We start from the raw sequence: 17,195 nt of genomic DNA on the forward strand, positions 1-17,195 counted from the left end.
GTGCTCTATTGTACGCTATAACTAATTTTTAAATAGCCAATGTACAATAGCATCTTCGATTTACTTACTGAGCATCTGAATCTTCAATAAGATCAGACTTCGTGCAGATGAAGTGAATGTGCTTACATTCGCCACCATTTCCCATGAGGCTACAAGCACTTTCCAGGACCTCCCAGGGTTCTTTTTCTGATACTGCTCGATTAATGTCAGTCACAATCCACACAGTAGAGCAACTTCCAACAACCTGTAAGGGCAGCATTTTCAGTGCTTTGTAATAGCATGATGTGACAGCATCTTTTTGTTTTTGTTTATTAACAAAAAGTTAAACAAAGCATTGTAATTGACTGACATACCTCTTTCCACATTTTATCTCTGCTCTTGTTACGGTCACCATTGCCAGGAAGATCCACAAGTGTGACATGCTTGAGAAGATCATTATTGGGCACCCTGATGGTCACACATTTCACTAGTGGCCAATACCACTTCTTTACATCTTTACTTTCACTGTCATTTGGGTCAGTTCTTGTGTATTTGACAAATCTTGCAGATAGCTCTTTGGCCTGTCAAAAGCAAATAAATAAGATTAGAGCAACTTATGGTAATGTTATTTATTTGCAAATTTTAAGTGGATCAGATGAAAAATGGCAGAAATTAAATTAGTAACTAATCCAAAAGACTAACCGGGGCAGAGAGCTTTTCTCTTACTTACTGAATCACATGTCAGGGTCTTCTTCCTGGAGTTGAGAAATTCTGGGATTTCTTTGAAATACTTGTTGTCAAAGAGGTTTTCATTGTTTATGTTTTTACACTCTTCGCCATACAGAGCTGAAAGCTTTTCATTAGTGTCACGATAATCGTCATCTTCCTGATCTTTTTCCTGATCTGCATTATTCCCAAGAAAATTAAACAAGGACCACAACTCGTCTTTCCACTCCTAAAAATAAAAAATATGACATTGACTAATTTTAAATCAAAAGCATGTAATGTATCCAGTAACTTTGTAATTGCAGCTACATCAACATTCTTTGAATAGCTTCAAGAAAAACATATTCAGCCCATTTTACCTCTTTTGCAATGAACTCGATGTCTGCCTCATACTTTCCGTTCAGCATGTTAGCCTCTACTTTAATCATGACGGAGGTACATGCATTGACACTTCCAGAGGGCAAGAGATTCTTCTCTCCAATGACAGCATTTATCAAGGAGCTCTTTCCAGCCCCGGTTCTACCAAAGACACCGACCAGTTCCCTCTTGTCTGTCTCCAAATTGTTGATTGTATCCCTGTTGCATAATTGAGTAAAATGTATTAATAAGATCAATTAATATACAACACTGAAATAATGTCTAGAAGTCAAATATGGAATAACAATAATCATAATTTAAAGCAGCTGCAATGAATACTTGAATGTGAAAAGGGTCACTTGTAGATGAAATCACACAATCAAAACCAGATGTTGCAGTTCACTTCAGCTTAACAGAGCTTTAAACAGTTTTTATTGTGTCTTCAGGCCAGATGGTTCGCTCAGGAGTTGGTCTTCAACAAAATCAAAGCTTTGAGGACAGTAAAGGCGAGTTTGTCATCAATAACAAAATCCTATTAGAGTTTGAGTATATTTTTGGTACAGTTTGTCATATGCATTTGCATCTTTTGCTTCCAACAGCAAACTTTCTTAGCAGGGGACTTAATCTTTCTTGAACCACCATAACCATGTTTGTAAAATGTCTAACTTTCTACAGACCAGTCTAACATATCCTAATATAAATGTGCCACTGGACAGCAGTGGAACAGGGTCCATACAAAAGAATATGAAACGTGAAAAAATCATAAACTCTATACTTACTTCAGGAACTTATTGAGTTTTTTGTTGTCTTGGTTTGGTATTCTCTTATTGACAAATCTCATTATAGTTTTCACATCAGCCAGAATGATTTCGTCTGTCAGAGTAAAAGTAAAATTTCTTCAGCGTTAGACATGAACCAATCCAGTAAAGTAATTCACAATGAGGCAATTCCTCTGCATGTCAATTTAGGATGCCTCAGAGTGTATCATCCTAATTATAACATGGCAACAGAGATAAACAAGTGGTTTGGGTTCAAAACATAATTCAGTTAAACGACATGGTCAAATTAAATATGTAGTACTAGAAGCATACCTATTGTTGCTTTTGACACCTTTTTACTATAATTATCATCTGCCCCAAGTCTGAACTAAATATAAAAGCTCTTTAATGGGGTTGTCATTGTGTAGAATGTATATAAGTACCTGAGTATGATCTCGGTATAGGGTCATGTCGTCGTTTTGCAGGTGATGATTGCCATTGGCTTGAACTGCCCAGACCATTCAACTTTCTCTTTCCTTATTGAATTAAAATAAAATAAAAAGCAAAATATAAAAGTTACATGTGCCTCTCTAAATATTTCAACAAAGTTTCATTGGAGTTGTTCTAAGTCAAAGCAAAGAATTGCTGCCTTGTAATAATCTTTAACAAAACCCAATATGTAATAACTGGTCAATAATGTAACAAAGTGCGGTAACGCTTTATATTAAGGTTCTTGTTATAAGCCTTAGCAAATAGGTAATAAGGACCTTATTAGATGCTTATTAACATTAATTTGTGTTAATAAGACTATATATAAGTGTTAATAATAACATAATAAACATGTTGACAGTGTGATTATAAGACTTTTATAAGCACTTATAAGACACTTCTTAACTATTAATTGATCGCTTAATATCATTAATAAAAGTCTTATGAGTTTCTGATAGCTGTTAATAAAAGCGTTACAAACCTATTTATTGAGTCTTACTAACTTGCCTATTATGTCATTGTTAAACCTTTACTAAGCATTGTTTGTTGCTTTATGAAGGTAACCACATCTTTATTAATCAATTAATAACAGTTAACTATACTCTATGAACAATGCTTATTAAGGTTAATAAGTCCTTTATTAAACACTTAATAACAGTTAATAAGTACTATATCTTGTCAAGGAGGATACAATGAGAATTAGAAAAACGACATGTAAATACAATGTTAGAGCGGTGAAGGTATTTGATTAGCTTTGTATCCACCTTGACAAGATATAGTACTTATTAACTGTTAAAAAGTGTATGTTAAGGATTTATTAACCTTAATAAGCATTGTTCTCGCTTTAGATCCGGTACCTTCAAAATGCATTATTACCTGTTTAATAAAGGACTTATTGGCCTTAATAAGCATTGTTCTCGCTTTAGATCCGGTACCTTCAAAATGCATTATTACCTGTTTAATAAAGGACGTATTAACCTTAATAAGCATTGTTCTCGCTTTAGATCAGGTACCTTCAAAATGCATTATTACCTGTTTAATAAAGGACTTATTGGCCTTAATAAGCATTGTTCTCGCTTTAGATCCGGTACCTTCACAATGCATTACCTGTTTAATAAAGGACTTATTGGCCTTAATAAGCATTGTTCTCGCTTTAGATCAGGTACCTTCAAAATGCATTATTACCTGTTTAATAAAGGACTTATTAACCTTAATAAGCATTGTTCTTAGAGCATAGAAATGAATTATTACCTGTTTAATAAAGGACTTATTAACCTTAATAAGCATCGTTCTTAGAACATAGTTAACTGCTAATAAACAAATAATAAAGGTGTGTTCACCTTCATAAAGCAACAAACAATCCTTAGTAAAGGTTTAACTATGACATAATAGGTAAGTTAGTAAGACTCAATACATGGGTTTGTAACGCTTTTATTAACAGCTATCAGAAACTCATGAGACTTTCATTAATGCTATTAAGCAATCAATAAATAGTTAAGAAGTTTCTCATAAGTGCTTATAAAAGTCTTATAATCACACAGTAAACATGTTTATTGTGTTATTATTAACACTTAAATATAGTCTTATTAACACAAACTGATGTTAATAAGCATCTTATAAGGTCCTTATTATCTATTAACTAAGGCTTATAACAAGAACCTTAATATAAAGCGTTACCCAAAGTGCTGACCCCAAAACGTAAAAACGTTTTGCCCATAATGTAACAACTTATTATATTTTTGGTCGGTTATTACATTATGGAGCGAGCAACATTTTTCTTCTAATAGTGTAATGATTTTATTACATTATAGAGTGAGTCAATAATTTATTATGTCAGAATCGCTGATTCCACCTTTAAAACTATTGAAATAACGCTTTTATTGATATAACACTACATTGAAGCAATAAGCCCTTAAATCCATAAATCATTGACTCACTCTTTTATGTAATACAAAGATAACACTAATATGAGCAAAATATTTTGCTCGCTCCATAATGTCATACTAATAAATGACCCAAAATGTAATACGTTCTTACATTATAGGTAAAACGTTGTTACAGTTTGGGCTACACATTGTTACATTATTACATTTTGGGTTTTGTTAAAAAACAAACAGTTTGTGTCGTTACAATTTGTTTAGTTTTTACCAAGCCCCAACCACAGCGAGTTCTACTAGCTTCCAATGCGGAAGTGACAAAAAATGCAGTTCACCGAGAGGCCACTAAGGGCAGGTTTCAAACAGAACAATTCTCATTGACTACCATGTTAAATAGGCCGTTTTCACAGCATTATTAGACCTATTTACGGCCTGGTCCAAAAAAACATTCTAGTCTGTATGTTTAGGTCGTATCTCCTAGAGGGGGTTGAATTATTTTGGATTACGCTAGTTTTTAAACCAATGGAGGTGATAATTAACAAATAATTAGGGTGACAGCTAGCCACCCCCGGCCCTCGCTGCGCCTCGGAGGTATACATCAGCCAAATGGGCGTATCTCCCTCCCCCCGACGTCACATCAATGCCCTTTTTCGGTAAGAGGAAATGAGGCGGAGTAGAAATCTGACAATATGGCGACGCGCATAGGCCAGGATGATTGGATACAGTTGAAATAACTGAGGTCAGCCCGGATCCATTTTAAATACTATCTATGGTTTTAACAGTTTAGGCTCTTAAATGACTTTAATACTTCAATAAGTGGCATTATGTAATCAAGAACAAACTGTATAGCTCACCTTCAATCTTTGCGTCACTTGTTGATAAGTAAACTTGAGGATGAACATGAATATTTGACATCCTGGCAAAATTCTGAAAAGTGTCCAAAAAAAATGTGACAATTCTTCAGTCAAAAGCCCCTTTTACAGAGATTGCAGCATATTGACGGAACGACGGTACGCCAATGAGCCGGCTTTGCTTGGTTCTGTGTTATTTACACAGCACTAAGCAAAGCTGGCATGCTGGTGCATCAATATGCCAATTTACACAGCGTTACACATTCCGGAATGAAAGAGGGAAAAGAAATATAGCGCCACACCGGTCAGCTGCTTTAAACAACACTGGCCGGTGAATTGAGAGCAGAAGTGCTGGGGCTTGCAGAAAGAGGGCCGTCCTTTACTGTCCGTGATGTGCCAGTTGATCTCGCCCTCACGCTGAGTCCAACATCACTGGGACCAAACTGACAAATCACTCCGCTCAATTAGGAGCTTCACCTGTGTGTGTGTGTGTGTGTGTGTGTGTGTGTGTGTGTGTGTGTGTGCCACACACACACACACACACACACACACACACACACACAGTGTGTGAAGTCACGTTACTGTAGACAGAAATAAAGTGTATATATACGCTCAGACTTCAGGATAATAGCAGCGGTGATCCGGTCGCAGCCTAGCTGAGCCTATAGCTTTTCCAATTAATTGAATAATTTCCCCCGTGTAGACATACACTAATAAACTCTGGAAAATTAAGTGTGGGGGTTTTGATTAAGCAGCGGACCTTATAACCAGCTAGATTATACGCCGTTCCTTTTCTTTGGCGATTTTTACGGGACATCAGGCCGTCGTGGCTAATGTTAAATACATTTACATTACTGCTTCCATGGTCGCATGTTTAGAACGTACATAGCGTCACACTCCCAACCGCTCCCAACACCCCCCCGTTCTGCAACAACAAGCAGACGCATTTATACAGAGAGGCTGAACAGAATGTGTCTGCAATTTTACTACCCTCGGTGGTAGTAAAATTCCCGGAACAATCTGTTGCGCTTCTCGTCTGGCTGTGTAAAAAGGGGCTAAAGATGACCTTATCTCAGGACACTTTGGTGCATATACATGAAGAATAGAGGAACATTCACTGATGACAACACAAAGTGATCCTTACCTGAGCAGGATCAGCTGCTTCTTCAGCATTTTGGTGACACTGCAGATAAAAATAACATTCAAAGTGCAAGACCATGTTATATTTTGAGTAGACATTGACTATAAATCTAAAATAATGTGTTAGTACAATTGTAAAAAATTGCCTTAGATGATACTTAGTTGTAAACTCTATTTAACTTACTTCAGCAGCTTCCAGATTAGTTGTATTTTGTTCTTCCTAGGTACAAAATAAAATTGTTGCCAATCAATAATTAGCAAATAGATTCTATGAAATTGTAGTAAATGCTATTGCCAATTAGTTATTACAAACTTCTTGTCTGTTGGCCTCATCAAAACATAAACCAGAAGTTTATGTTCCTGTACCTTTAACTTGCACCTATCTTCATTATTACTAAGACCAAATACATTATTTGTTTAAATGATCTTCACAGCGCAGAACATTACCTTTAACAATTTCAGTCTCCTCTTGAATTTTGTCCTCGGCCCAATCTTTGAGATCAAGTTATCGATGTCTTGATCATGAAGACAGAAAAGACTTTCCTTGTCGATGCCTTCATCTGTAATTAAGTTAAAATGCAGTTGAATGAAAAGTGATGCAAAAAATAAGAAACATTTTCAAATTGCTATTTCATAAGGAGAAAATTGTTATCATTGTGAACATTAAAACCTCACATGGCTAATAGGGTATTGTTCGACATTTTCATCACTTTGCCTTGATTGCAGTGCTGCTTGAGCTGAGATCCTCATCTCATTGCTCAGTTTTTAGATTTCTCTTGCAATAACTATAGCTGCAATTAAAGGCCTACTTCACCGGTTTGAATATGAAGGTGTATTGAATTCTGAGATCCTATGTAGTATAAATGTGCAAAAAAAAAAAAAATCGGTTCATCCTAGCCTGAGAAAAGGCAGAAAGAGTGGTTTTTTTTAACCCTATATTAATCCTACTGTGACATCACAGTAAGATAAATATAGGGTTAAAAAAAAATTACTTTGTAAATATTACTGTAATGTCACAGTAGGAGAAATCACAGTAATATTTACAAAGTAAGGTTTTTTTTTTAACCCTATATTTATCTTACTGTGATGTCACAGTAAGATTAATATAGGGTTAAAAAAACACTCTTTCTGCCTTTTCTCAGGCTAGGATGAACCAATTTCATTTTTTTTTGCACATTTATACTACATAGGATCTCAGAATTCAATACACCTTCATATTCAAACCGGTGAAGTAGGCCTTTAAGTAATGCTGCAGTATCTGTGCCTGTATTAACAAGGCTTGCATTGTGAGCATAGCATACAAGTCCACACAAGCTCCCAGAAATGTTGTTTTGTCCTGTTTACAACCATTGCATCATTTGATTTCTGCAATAAAGTCTTGCAGAGGTCTTTGACTGAGATTTTAATAATCCCAACTGCATCATCTTCCATGTATATAATCCTTCTATGTATGTACAGTTTATATTATTAAACACCAATTAGATCATCAAGTTATTTCAATACAAATGGTCCAATACAAACATAAATACTTAAAAATTGCTGTATGTCATGCTCATACCTTTTCACGCTGTGCAATCAGCGATTATAATATTTTTAGACTCAAACGTTACTCAACTATGTCAGTAGACATTAAGAATTTTACATTTTACTGGGACCACTACAAAAACGCTAGATGATCATTCAAAATAAAAAGGAATTCACATGATAGGCACAACCACCAAGTAGGTTTCCACCTAGTCTTGCCAAAGTTTGTATTGGTAGGTTCTTATATGTTTCAGTATTGGCAGGTCGTACAACGTTTCAGTGCCCTATAATTGAGGTTTGGTAAAACCTTACCGGTTACACTGAATATTGATGGTACATGAATTCATGCATGAAAATTAATGAATTCATTCATGTAGTACTTCAGTAATTCACTAGGATTAATAGTATCTCATGCATGATTTAACACAGGAACAATACATCAATTAATGCTTCAGCTAAGGTATGTTAATCATCATGATCTTTGAGTGATCACTGATGATCATGTCTGTCCAGTCACACCAATAATACACATATGTGTTTTGTATACCAAGTGTTGAAATCATGATGAACTAAGCATTTTCATGACTTCATCATGTTTTTGGCCCCTCATATAAAGTGTTGACATGGTCCATCTCATTCAAATCATAAACTCAAATCAATTCAAGGTCACCACTATCTCAAGCTCACCCCTTTATGTGGTGACCTTGAATTAACAGGGCACCACTTTATTTGTAGGCCCACAATTACTGACAGTTCATGAAGTACTACATGTATGAATTCATGATGATTCATGTACCAATAAAGTGTTACCACCTTACCTTCAAATCTTTCTATGCACTCGCTGAGACCCCATTCATTTAATTTGTTGCGAACATAATCATCCATGATCAAGAACAGAAGCTGAAAGTAAAACAAATAAACATATTTTAACATCAATTATTACTGCATGACATCTTTAAGACAGTTATTATGAAATACATTTAGTTAATGCAAAATAAGTGGGTATTACATTCATAATGTTGTAAGTAGTTCCACAATAACAAAGTTAGTTGTCTGGACAAATGGCATATGTCTAAACTTTAACTTGTGTGAACAAAATAAATGTAAATGGTAAGATACAGTATATAACCAACCTCAAAAATCACAATTCTCAAAATGTATTTGTTCTATCCTTAGTTTGGATACACATACAGATCAGGGGCCGTATTCACAAAACATTTTATCTTAGCGCTAAGAGTACTCCTAAGGAGCACTAAAAGTTCTTAGTAAGGAGTCATTTCTTAAAACCTATTCACAAAGCTGATAAGACCAACTTTTACTAAGGAATGGGAGGGACTCCTAAGCTAAGATAAGGGGGCGGGGTTGACCCTGTTGCTATGGATGACGTCATGTCCATACCTTCTATGCCCACAGTGATTGGCTGAAAGGGAATGAGAGCTAAGAGTGAATTCATGATAGAAACACTGTGGGAGATATCCATATCGTGTGCTGTATTAAAGTTAAGAGTTTTTATATAGAATTAATGACAAGTGACACTGATTTAACATGAAACCAAGATACTGCAGGGTTTCCCACACATTTGTTCACTATTAACCTACAAAGGCGCCACATAGGTCTATTCATTTTAAATTTTACAATGATTTGAATTGGAAAAATATCCTCATTGAACAGCTGCACGCCATGCACTCTGTATTTCTCTGAACAGCGGACTATGCAGCAATAGTCAGACAGCGACAAACCAGGAAATTCACAATTTAGAAACAACAGCCGGCGAAATTGTAAAGTGCATGCGGAAGGAAAAAGGCGAGACGCGCACCTATACAGACAGCGGACCTGTGGAACGGAGGAGAACCCAAAGCACCTGCAGGAAAAGGAACTTAATAAATAATTTTTTATATAAATATAATAAATATAAATGTGTCTATACTTTCTGAACATAGCTTTACTAAGATCATTAAATCCTTACAGCTATTAAGGTACCTTTTGTAAAGCTCACTAGTATTAAATCTAGTATAAATCTCTCCAAAAAGCCATCAAATGGTTGTCTGTGATTTACTCTTAGTGACTTAGGAGTCCTCTCGAGGACTAGCTTTTCATAGATTTAGGAGCTAGTTTTAGCGCTAAAATGATTTGTGAATTACACTTATCTTAAAAAGTTAGGAGTCCTAAAATTAGGAGTGAAACCCCCCTTATTTTTGAGAGTTACTCCTAAATCAGCACGTTAGAACCTACTCTTAGCCTTAAAAGGTTTTGTGAATATGGCCCCAGAATTATATTAATTAAACATTTTATCATATACCAACATGGCAAGTAAATAGCACAAGATTTACCGCAGATTAGACAAAAATGTTTCAGTTTAGTCATAAATAATACATCTATAGGATAAAAAAGACTGCATTACAAATACAAAATAGCAGAGTATATTCTTGCATTTTTCATCATTTTACAGTTTATTTTGTGTCCCAGTTATGTATTCTGTTGTGAATATAATGCATTGAAATGTTCTTACTTACATTTTATTTGTTCTTTTCTTCTTTCTCTGCTCTCCTTTCTGCCGGCAAAGCAGGTTGAGCAAGATGAATTCAAATGTGTAAATACAGGCACTTGTTATGGGAAAAATTCCCACCGACCACCACGAAAGCCTGTTTCAAATCCAAAGTGTAGTTGTCCTTCAAAGTTCAAAGTTCTTTTATTGGCATATGTTTTGCAACAGCAATTGCAGAAGCAGTCGTTGGCAATGGCTCTCTCCAACGCTTTACCCCGAGACACACCTAACAACACACCCAAACTGTAGGCCCAGTTTCAAACTGAATTTACATGATATTTGCACAGCTAGATCTACAGGAAGAGTGTCTACGTGCTATGGAAAGTATTCACAGCGCTTCACTTTTTCTACATTCTGTTATGTTACAGCCTGGAATAAGGCTTGATTTAATTCATTTTTTTCTCTCAAAATTCTACACACAATACTCCAGTCCATAATGACAACATGAAAAAAGTATTGTTTTAAATGTTTGCCAATTTATTAGAAAATAAAGAACTAAAATATGTACTGCTTGAATGTACTATGTGAACCCCTTGAGCCGTTTGGAAGTTTATTTAGTTGAAGCATTATTAATAAATTTTTTATCAATGCCAGTATTTTTTATATTAAATAACAGGTTTGTGTTTATCAATTAAAAGAAAATCCGGAAATGACTTGTGTAGTCAAAAGACTAAAATAAAACAAATTATTTGCCATGAATATTGCACAGGTGTGCCTTAGAGTGGCCACAATAAAAGGCCACTCTGAAATGTGCAGTTTTGATTTATTGGGGGGGGGGGGGGTCAGAAAACCAATCAAGATGGCCAACGATACACTCTAATCTAAAGTCTCAAAACAATGACAACTCCACAGTAGCATAAATATGAATTCCAACTGCTAATATAACAACAGTTCCGTAAAAAAAAACAAGAAAAAACATTCCTTGTCTCCTGGGCCTGTGAACTATGCTGACACTGACGTGAGCACGCTACTTTAGGTTTGCACTTTAAATATATATGTATTTCCCGCCATCTAGACGGAGCACTATTCACCTAAGTAATGTTTTTAGTTTTATGAATTTTACACCGAAGGAAAAGACTACAAGTTCCTGAAGTCACTTATTAAGGATCGGCACATCTTCTCTCCTAAAGTTCAAACGCCGCCAGGATGTTCACTGCAGCTTCAGACGCACTTGGGGAAATATCACTCGTTGAAGAAAAACTTGGGTTAAGGTGCTCAACTGGGAGGTTTGTGAGTATCCCCAAACCCGCCTGACGCATCAAACCTTGGGCAACTACAGAGAAGAGTCCAACCCCTATCCAGGATAAATGTTTGTGAACCGAGACTGGTATCTAACTGGTAGCGCCCTACTTCCCGCACAAGTTCCGGCTTAAATATCCAACTACAGTTTTTGAATACACCTTTTTGACTGGACCGCAAATAGAAGCCAGCCCTACAAATGCAAATGTTGCTGAGTGAGCGTGTGTGCAGGTCATTCAGATTCCAATTTCAGAAATCAGTAACATCACTACTCGGCCCTTATTGTTTATTTCCCTTTCAAAATTAACATACGCCAGCAGTTCGCCAACCACACACACACTAGTGATAGTAGAAAGTTACCATGACACCCCACACTTGAAAACGGGACTAAATTCATGTTTTATTGTGTGATTCCTCTCTTACAAACGCACTTGCAAAGCAGAAACACAGACCCAAATATAAAGTATGCACAACATGACGCAAACACATACAACACAGTGCGTGGTGGTGACGACCCATCAGACATACTTTACTACCTATAACCAAACAGTAAATTGGGACCGTATTACATTGAGTAAGGGTGCTATGTAAAAATACTTAACACAAACCAGAACTTATTTTGTGACGACTTAACTTTTTTCACAAATCTCATTATAATGTAACCTACTAGGCCTACTTAACTCCTAAACAGTAGCCAACAATCATTTACACCAGTCTACTTAAACCCAATTGTGGTCATATACTTATATTCACCTAGTTGTTTTTATTGTCAACTGGATTTTGTAACATGGTGTAGACTTCTGTCTGTAGTGCAATGCTACTTACCTCTGTACACCGTGTTTAAATATCCCAAAATAATTTGTGCTGTATCAATCAGCACACTCAAGAAAGAAGACACTATCTGCTGTTTGTTTTTTTGAAAAACATGTGGAATATTTTTTCCTTTTGTGCTTTCTAGCTGTAAACACCAGATGGCAGTAGAAGTCAACGTTTTGATAAACAGATGTTAACTCATCCCCATAGTACATGTTTGCAACATTTGACTAAGGAATATTCTGTAATTTAATACAGTGATGTTCAGAAAGATAATAGTGCCAATGTTTGACTGTAGGGATAACTTTTTATTGACAATGACGCAACAGGCAGGCCCAAAAATAACATCAACTGAACCAGTTGGAATTCTCTGCAATTAATCAGGAAAAGAGTGTGATTTTTCAAAAGAACAAGAATGAACGGACGGACAGGATGAAGACTTGATGCCAAGCCCAGAAATATCAGTGCTATCAGTAATTTCTTATCACGTTAGATAGTACGGCAAGCAGCATTTGTTTTGCTGTATGTAAATCAGGCTTACTGCTTTAAAAATACTAAATGTGCATGGCCATAAAGAAAGATTCTGCAGCACTTGTTACAGCTCAGTCATAACAAGATAATAATAAGGTGATAGATATTATTAGTTGTTTTATGCTCATACAAATGTGCAGCCCACATGCATATCCAGTTGCGTTGTTACAAAGAACTTTGTCTCCTGTCTGGAGCTGAACAAGTACTTTTTTTTAAACGCATGTTCCCTTCCCAAACAACACGGTTTTTTCTGAACTTCTAACTGAAATAATACATTTCAAATGAAGGACACTAAAATGGTAAATGGACTGCATTTTACAGCACTTGTCCTCAAAAGACTCAGATCGAATTCACTTTACAATATTTGACTCATTCACCCTTTCACACACACTCCTAGATCAATGGCAGTGAGCTACCACTCAGGTACACTTCGAGGTGGGGGTCAAACTGGCAGTAGATCAAACCTCAAACCCTCGAATATCGCTCTACCTCCTGAGCCCTACTTGATCTTGCACTTAATCTTCAAACTCACCGTTAAATCACTATATATACACAAAGTATTTTAGTCCCAGGGACACAATTTACTTTTCTGTTAATTGGATATAATTTTCTCTTTTTTAAGGGTTGTGCCCTGACCCCTGCCCTGAGTTGAATTTAATGCATGTTAAATGTTGTTACTTCTAATTTTCTGATAGCCCAAAGTCGATTGCTATCACTCATATTTGTCTTTTATATCAATTAATGTCTTTACAGATAAAATGCCTTGTAATGCAAGTAAATGCCTTTTATTTATTTATTATTCTTTCGGACAATTCCACACAATACACAATTTTCTCTTGCAAATATTCATACATCATACTTTGTGTTGTCCGAAGGGAGACGGAAGAAGCCAAAGGCTTATCAGGTCCCGCCCCCATTTTTACCTTCAACACTATATAGTAATTCTTGCTGAGAGGCATTACTTTAGGCAACACATTTGAGTATCTTTCAAGGCATTCAAGCTACCTTTTTTATATAGAAATGATTTTATGTTTTGGGTGCTGCCTTTATTTAATTGTATTAAAATTACACATTATACCACTGTTGTGTTTACAGCTTGTTTCCGCCATCTGCTTTATTACATGTGAAGTCAGATGACAGGATTGGTATCAAGTTCACCTGTGTTTTTTGTTCACCACCTCTTTAAGAAAGTAGAGGCAGGCTGGGTGACTGCGTCCCTGTTCACCTGCCACCAGTGCCAAGCCCAGCAGACCAGACCTTTCCATGACCCTGCTCAGTGGTGACAGCTGCACCCAGTCTCTGTGGAACAACACACCAACCCACAGCGGGCCAAACAACGGTTCCTTCAAGACAAGGTCCCCAAAGACAGACACTCAGTCAAACCGGGTCTTGAGCAGGACCTGACTCAGCCCCAGCCACCCAGGTGTGCCCTGCTAAACCCAGCACAACAACTCTTCTATTTACCACTTGTTTACCGCACTTTACCTCATTTCCCTGGTCTATATTTGTATTCATGCTGAGCTAAAGGGGGATTTTTTTCTTGTTGACAGGGCTGAGCTCAATTCTCAAACATACAAAAAATCATGAGAAAAAACAGATTAGTGGTTACCTTGGCTCTGTGGATGTGAAAATTAATAATAAAAAATTAAAACTGAATACAGTTGAAAGCGGGGTAGCAGGTGCAAATAAAAGAATAAGCTTCTCCAGTGGATAATCGAAACTAGGTTAATGGTCATTTACAGAGACGGGACCGACCGATTACAATATTCATTACATTATAAATCCTTTTAACTGTCAAAAATCTGTACAGGAACTTTTAATGTATTCTATTATGCATTGTCCAAACAAAACAACCGTTACAAATATGTCTAAAGTGACATGGGGCATTTTCAAACTCAGACATTAAGCATTGTGTCTTAATTTACGGTCAAGAGATGACCAATGACTCTGCTATTGGTTGCAGGGGGAACTGTCAATGTAGTGTAAATTAATCCAATGTATTACAACACACAGGCTGCTGCTGTGAATACGCTATAGCCTTAATGCTATTCATTTAGGCTACCTCCAGGACAGCATGCATTTCCCTCAAAACGACTGCTTGAATCGATGCCGATTATTCTGAGATATGCTATAATCTAGGTCGGGCCCTAGTTCAGAGTATGTGTCTTTGTGGCATGCCAGCCACTTCCTCTGCCCAGAAAGTTTAATTTACATGCCCTGTCATGACTACTGTAAGCAGCAGTACGAAACTAAGCCTGGCGTAGTAGGACTGAAAATGAATGCCCGCAGTATTACAAGCCAACAATGGAGCTTGATAGGCCACCGTCACAACCGCACATGAAGACGCCTCGCCTTGCCTTGCCTCTCTCGTTCAGACAGATACAAGGCAACTGCACTGGTATCTAAACCGAGTGTTACTTCACTCCTTTGGGGGCATTTCAGATTTTAGCCAAGTGGAAAAGTAGAACCAGCTAATTAAGATGAAGCAAATTGTCTTTGAGCTATCATAGTGAAGCTGCCTTCTACCCACACAGTCTCCCTCCCAGCACGTCTAGTGCCGAAGCCCTGTCATCATGCTCGCCCCTCTGCGTTAGACGACGTGTAGTGTATATCGCCCGACTGGCGCCCACCTGAAAAATACAAATGTCTGAGGCTGAGACTGATAATGTGCATACTTCGAAACACATTTAATCTGTTCTTTTGCAAGATAATGATCATTGATTTGAATTTAGCAAACTGCACCTCCCTTCACTTTTGAGCAGTTGAGCTTCTCTGCTGGCCACGCACATTGTGCATGTGCTCAGGCCATGCCTGTATGAGTGTGTATATACAATCCTGATATAGGCTCCAACCCAGATCTTGATTAAGGGGAAGGTTAAGAACATTTCCTACTGTCAAATTAACCAAAGTTGTTGTATGGTAACCAACACAACCAGTCTCACGCTGAGAGCTTTAGATAGAGGACAAACAGAGGAAATATGAGTCTTCGTCTGTCTTCTTTCTTTCATTCTGACTGTCTTTCTCACCCACCCTCTGTTTCAGACCATAAAAGGCAGGGATGTCATGTGATGGATGGCAGCGGAGCCTCTGACTGAGTGGGGAGCTGTGGTGCCACTCTTCAGAGTCCCTGCAGTTTCTCCATTCAGCTCTGCTCACAGACGGCAGGACAGGGGAAACCTCCTCTCCTACTGAGCAAAAACACCACATCCTGCCTGCCGGACCACCTCCCCATTCCCCTCCCTTCTTCACAGATCCAGGCCTAGCAACAGTGCCGTATTTTTATGGCGTTCGACAAACTGCTCCTTGGCAACCAGACCAAAGGCAACGGGAGGCCCCTGTCCCTAACAGTGCATCTAAAAGCAGCCCCATGCTTCATGGGAGAGACAATACTCACTGATGTGTGTACTTTTCATTTCATGAAAAGCAGGCATTACGTTTAGCAACTACACTCGCATGTTGAGTAGAGTTCATGGATTCTAAAGTGTGGTCAAAAACAAGACAAAGATGACAACGTCGTCAAGTCAAGTTTTTCTCAACTTCTTTCATTATAGGATCACATGCACCTACTATATATATCGAGGCCATTTATAGAACCATCTGTGGCACCAATAAAATACCTTAAATTCCCAATTAACAGGTATAGGGTTTTCATTACATTCTGCCATGTAGTGAGAATACTTTTGATAGAAACCTTTTCCCCACACAGACATGTCTTACAGCCAAAATGTCTTTTCCACCTCAATCCAAGCTACAACATGCGAGGAATATGAAGTCAAGGTCCTGCCAACAGTATATACTAAATTGCAATTAGGTGTGAAAGCACGTTAAAATAAAATGGAAACAAGTAGGCTTATAGATTTATCCTAGTCCCCCTTTTACATATGGAATCAACACCTCTTCACTCCAATACATCTGACTAGGCATGATTGAATGAGCCGAGTGCTGCTCTGTTGACAACCTGTGTTTCACTGAGTGGAAATGCTAGTACTGAACACACTCCGAGGGCATGCGCACATCCGAAGACACACATTAACAAATGTTGATGGAGCCGAGGCCGTCTCACAACTCAGTGGGCTTCTAGGAAAGTTAACAACGTCCCCTTTCCCTCTAGCTCCTCTTCCATCCCACAACCCCTTCCCACATCAGTCCTTCTTTCCCCTTGCTAACCGACATCCTGCCATTACTGGTTGCCTCTTCATCCTCATAAATATAGACAGTTTCCTCTCTTTTCCATATGTTGTATGTCACATTTGATCATTTCTGATATTTAAGTTGCAAGAATATTCTGTCTTGAATATAATATACTGTATATAAATGAGGGCTGTCAAACTATTCATTTGTTTTTCACCGCGATTAATCACATAAT

The 17,195-nt window shown here is 37.4% G+C and overlaps 1 protein-coding gene across 3 annotated transcripts in view; it reads right to left on the minus strand.

Annotated features, from left to right (window-relative positions):
* Positions 1–10,414, minus strand: part of LOC307262563 (nuclear GTPase SLIP-GC-like) — a 51,151-nt gene extending 40,737 nt beyond the window's left edge. For all 3 annotated transcript variants that reach the window (XR_013845248.1, XM_080043491.1, XM_080043492.1), the window contains exons 1-12: positions 10,215–10,414; positions 8,520–8,601; positions 6,625–6,737; positions 6,362–6,397; positions 6,182–6,220; positions 5,041–5,113; positions 2,264–2,356; positions 1,842–1,935; positions 1,065–1,281; positions 710–934; positions 354–560; positions 69–244 (exon numbers count right to left, since the gene is read on the minus strand). Coding sequence is in view for 2 of the 3 variants with exons in the window: in XM_080043491.1 (XP_079899617.1) it covers positions 69–244; positions 354–560; positions 710–934; positions 1,065–1,281; positions 1,842–1,935; positions 2,264–2,356; positions 5,041–5,113; positions 6,182–6,220; positions 6,362–6,397; positions 6,625–6,737; positions 8,520–8,586 (1,340 nt within the window). In the remaining variant the exon portion in view is untranslated. The remainder of the gene's footprint in view (positions 1–68; positions 245–353; positions 561–709; positions 935–1,064; positions 1,282–1,841; positions 1,936–2,263; positions 2,357–5,040; positions 5,114–6,181; positions 6,221–6,361; positions 6,398–6,624; positions 6,738–8,519; positions 8,602–10,214) is intronic.
* Positions 10,415–17,195: the final 6,781 nt, after the last annotated feature.

Source organism: Ammodytes marinus (genome assembly GCF_949987685.1).
Source record: "Ammodytes marinus genome assembly, chromosome: 16".
NCBI lineage: Eukaryota > Metazoa > Chordata > Actinopteri > Uranoscopiformes > Ammodytidae > Ammodytes > Ammodytes marinus.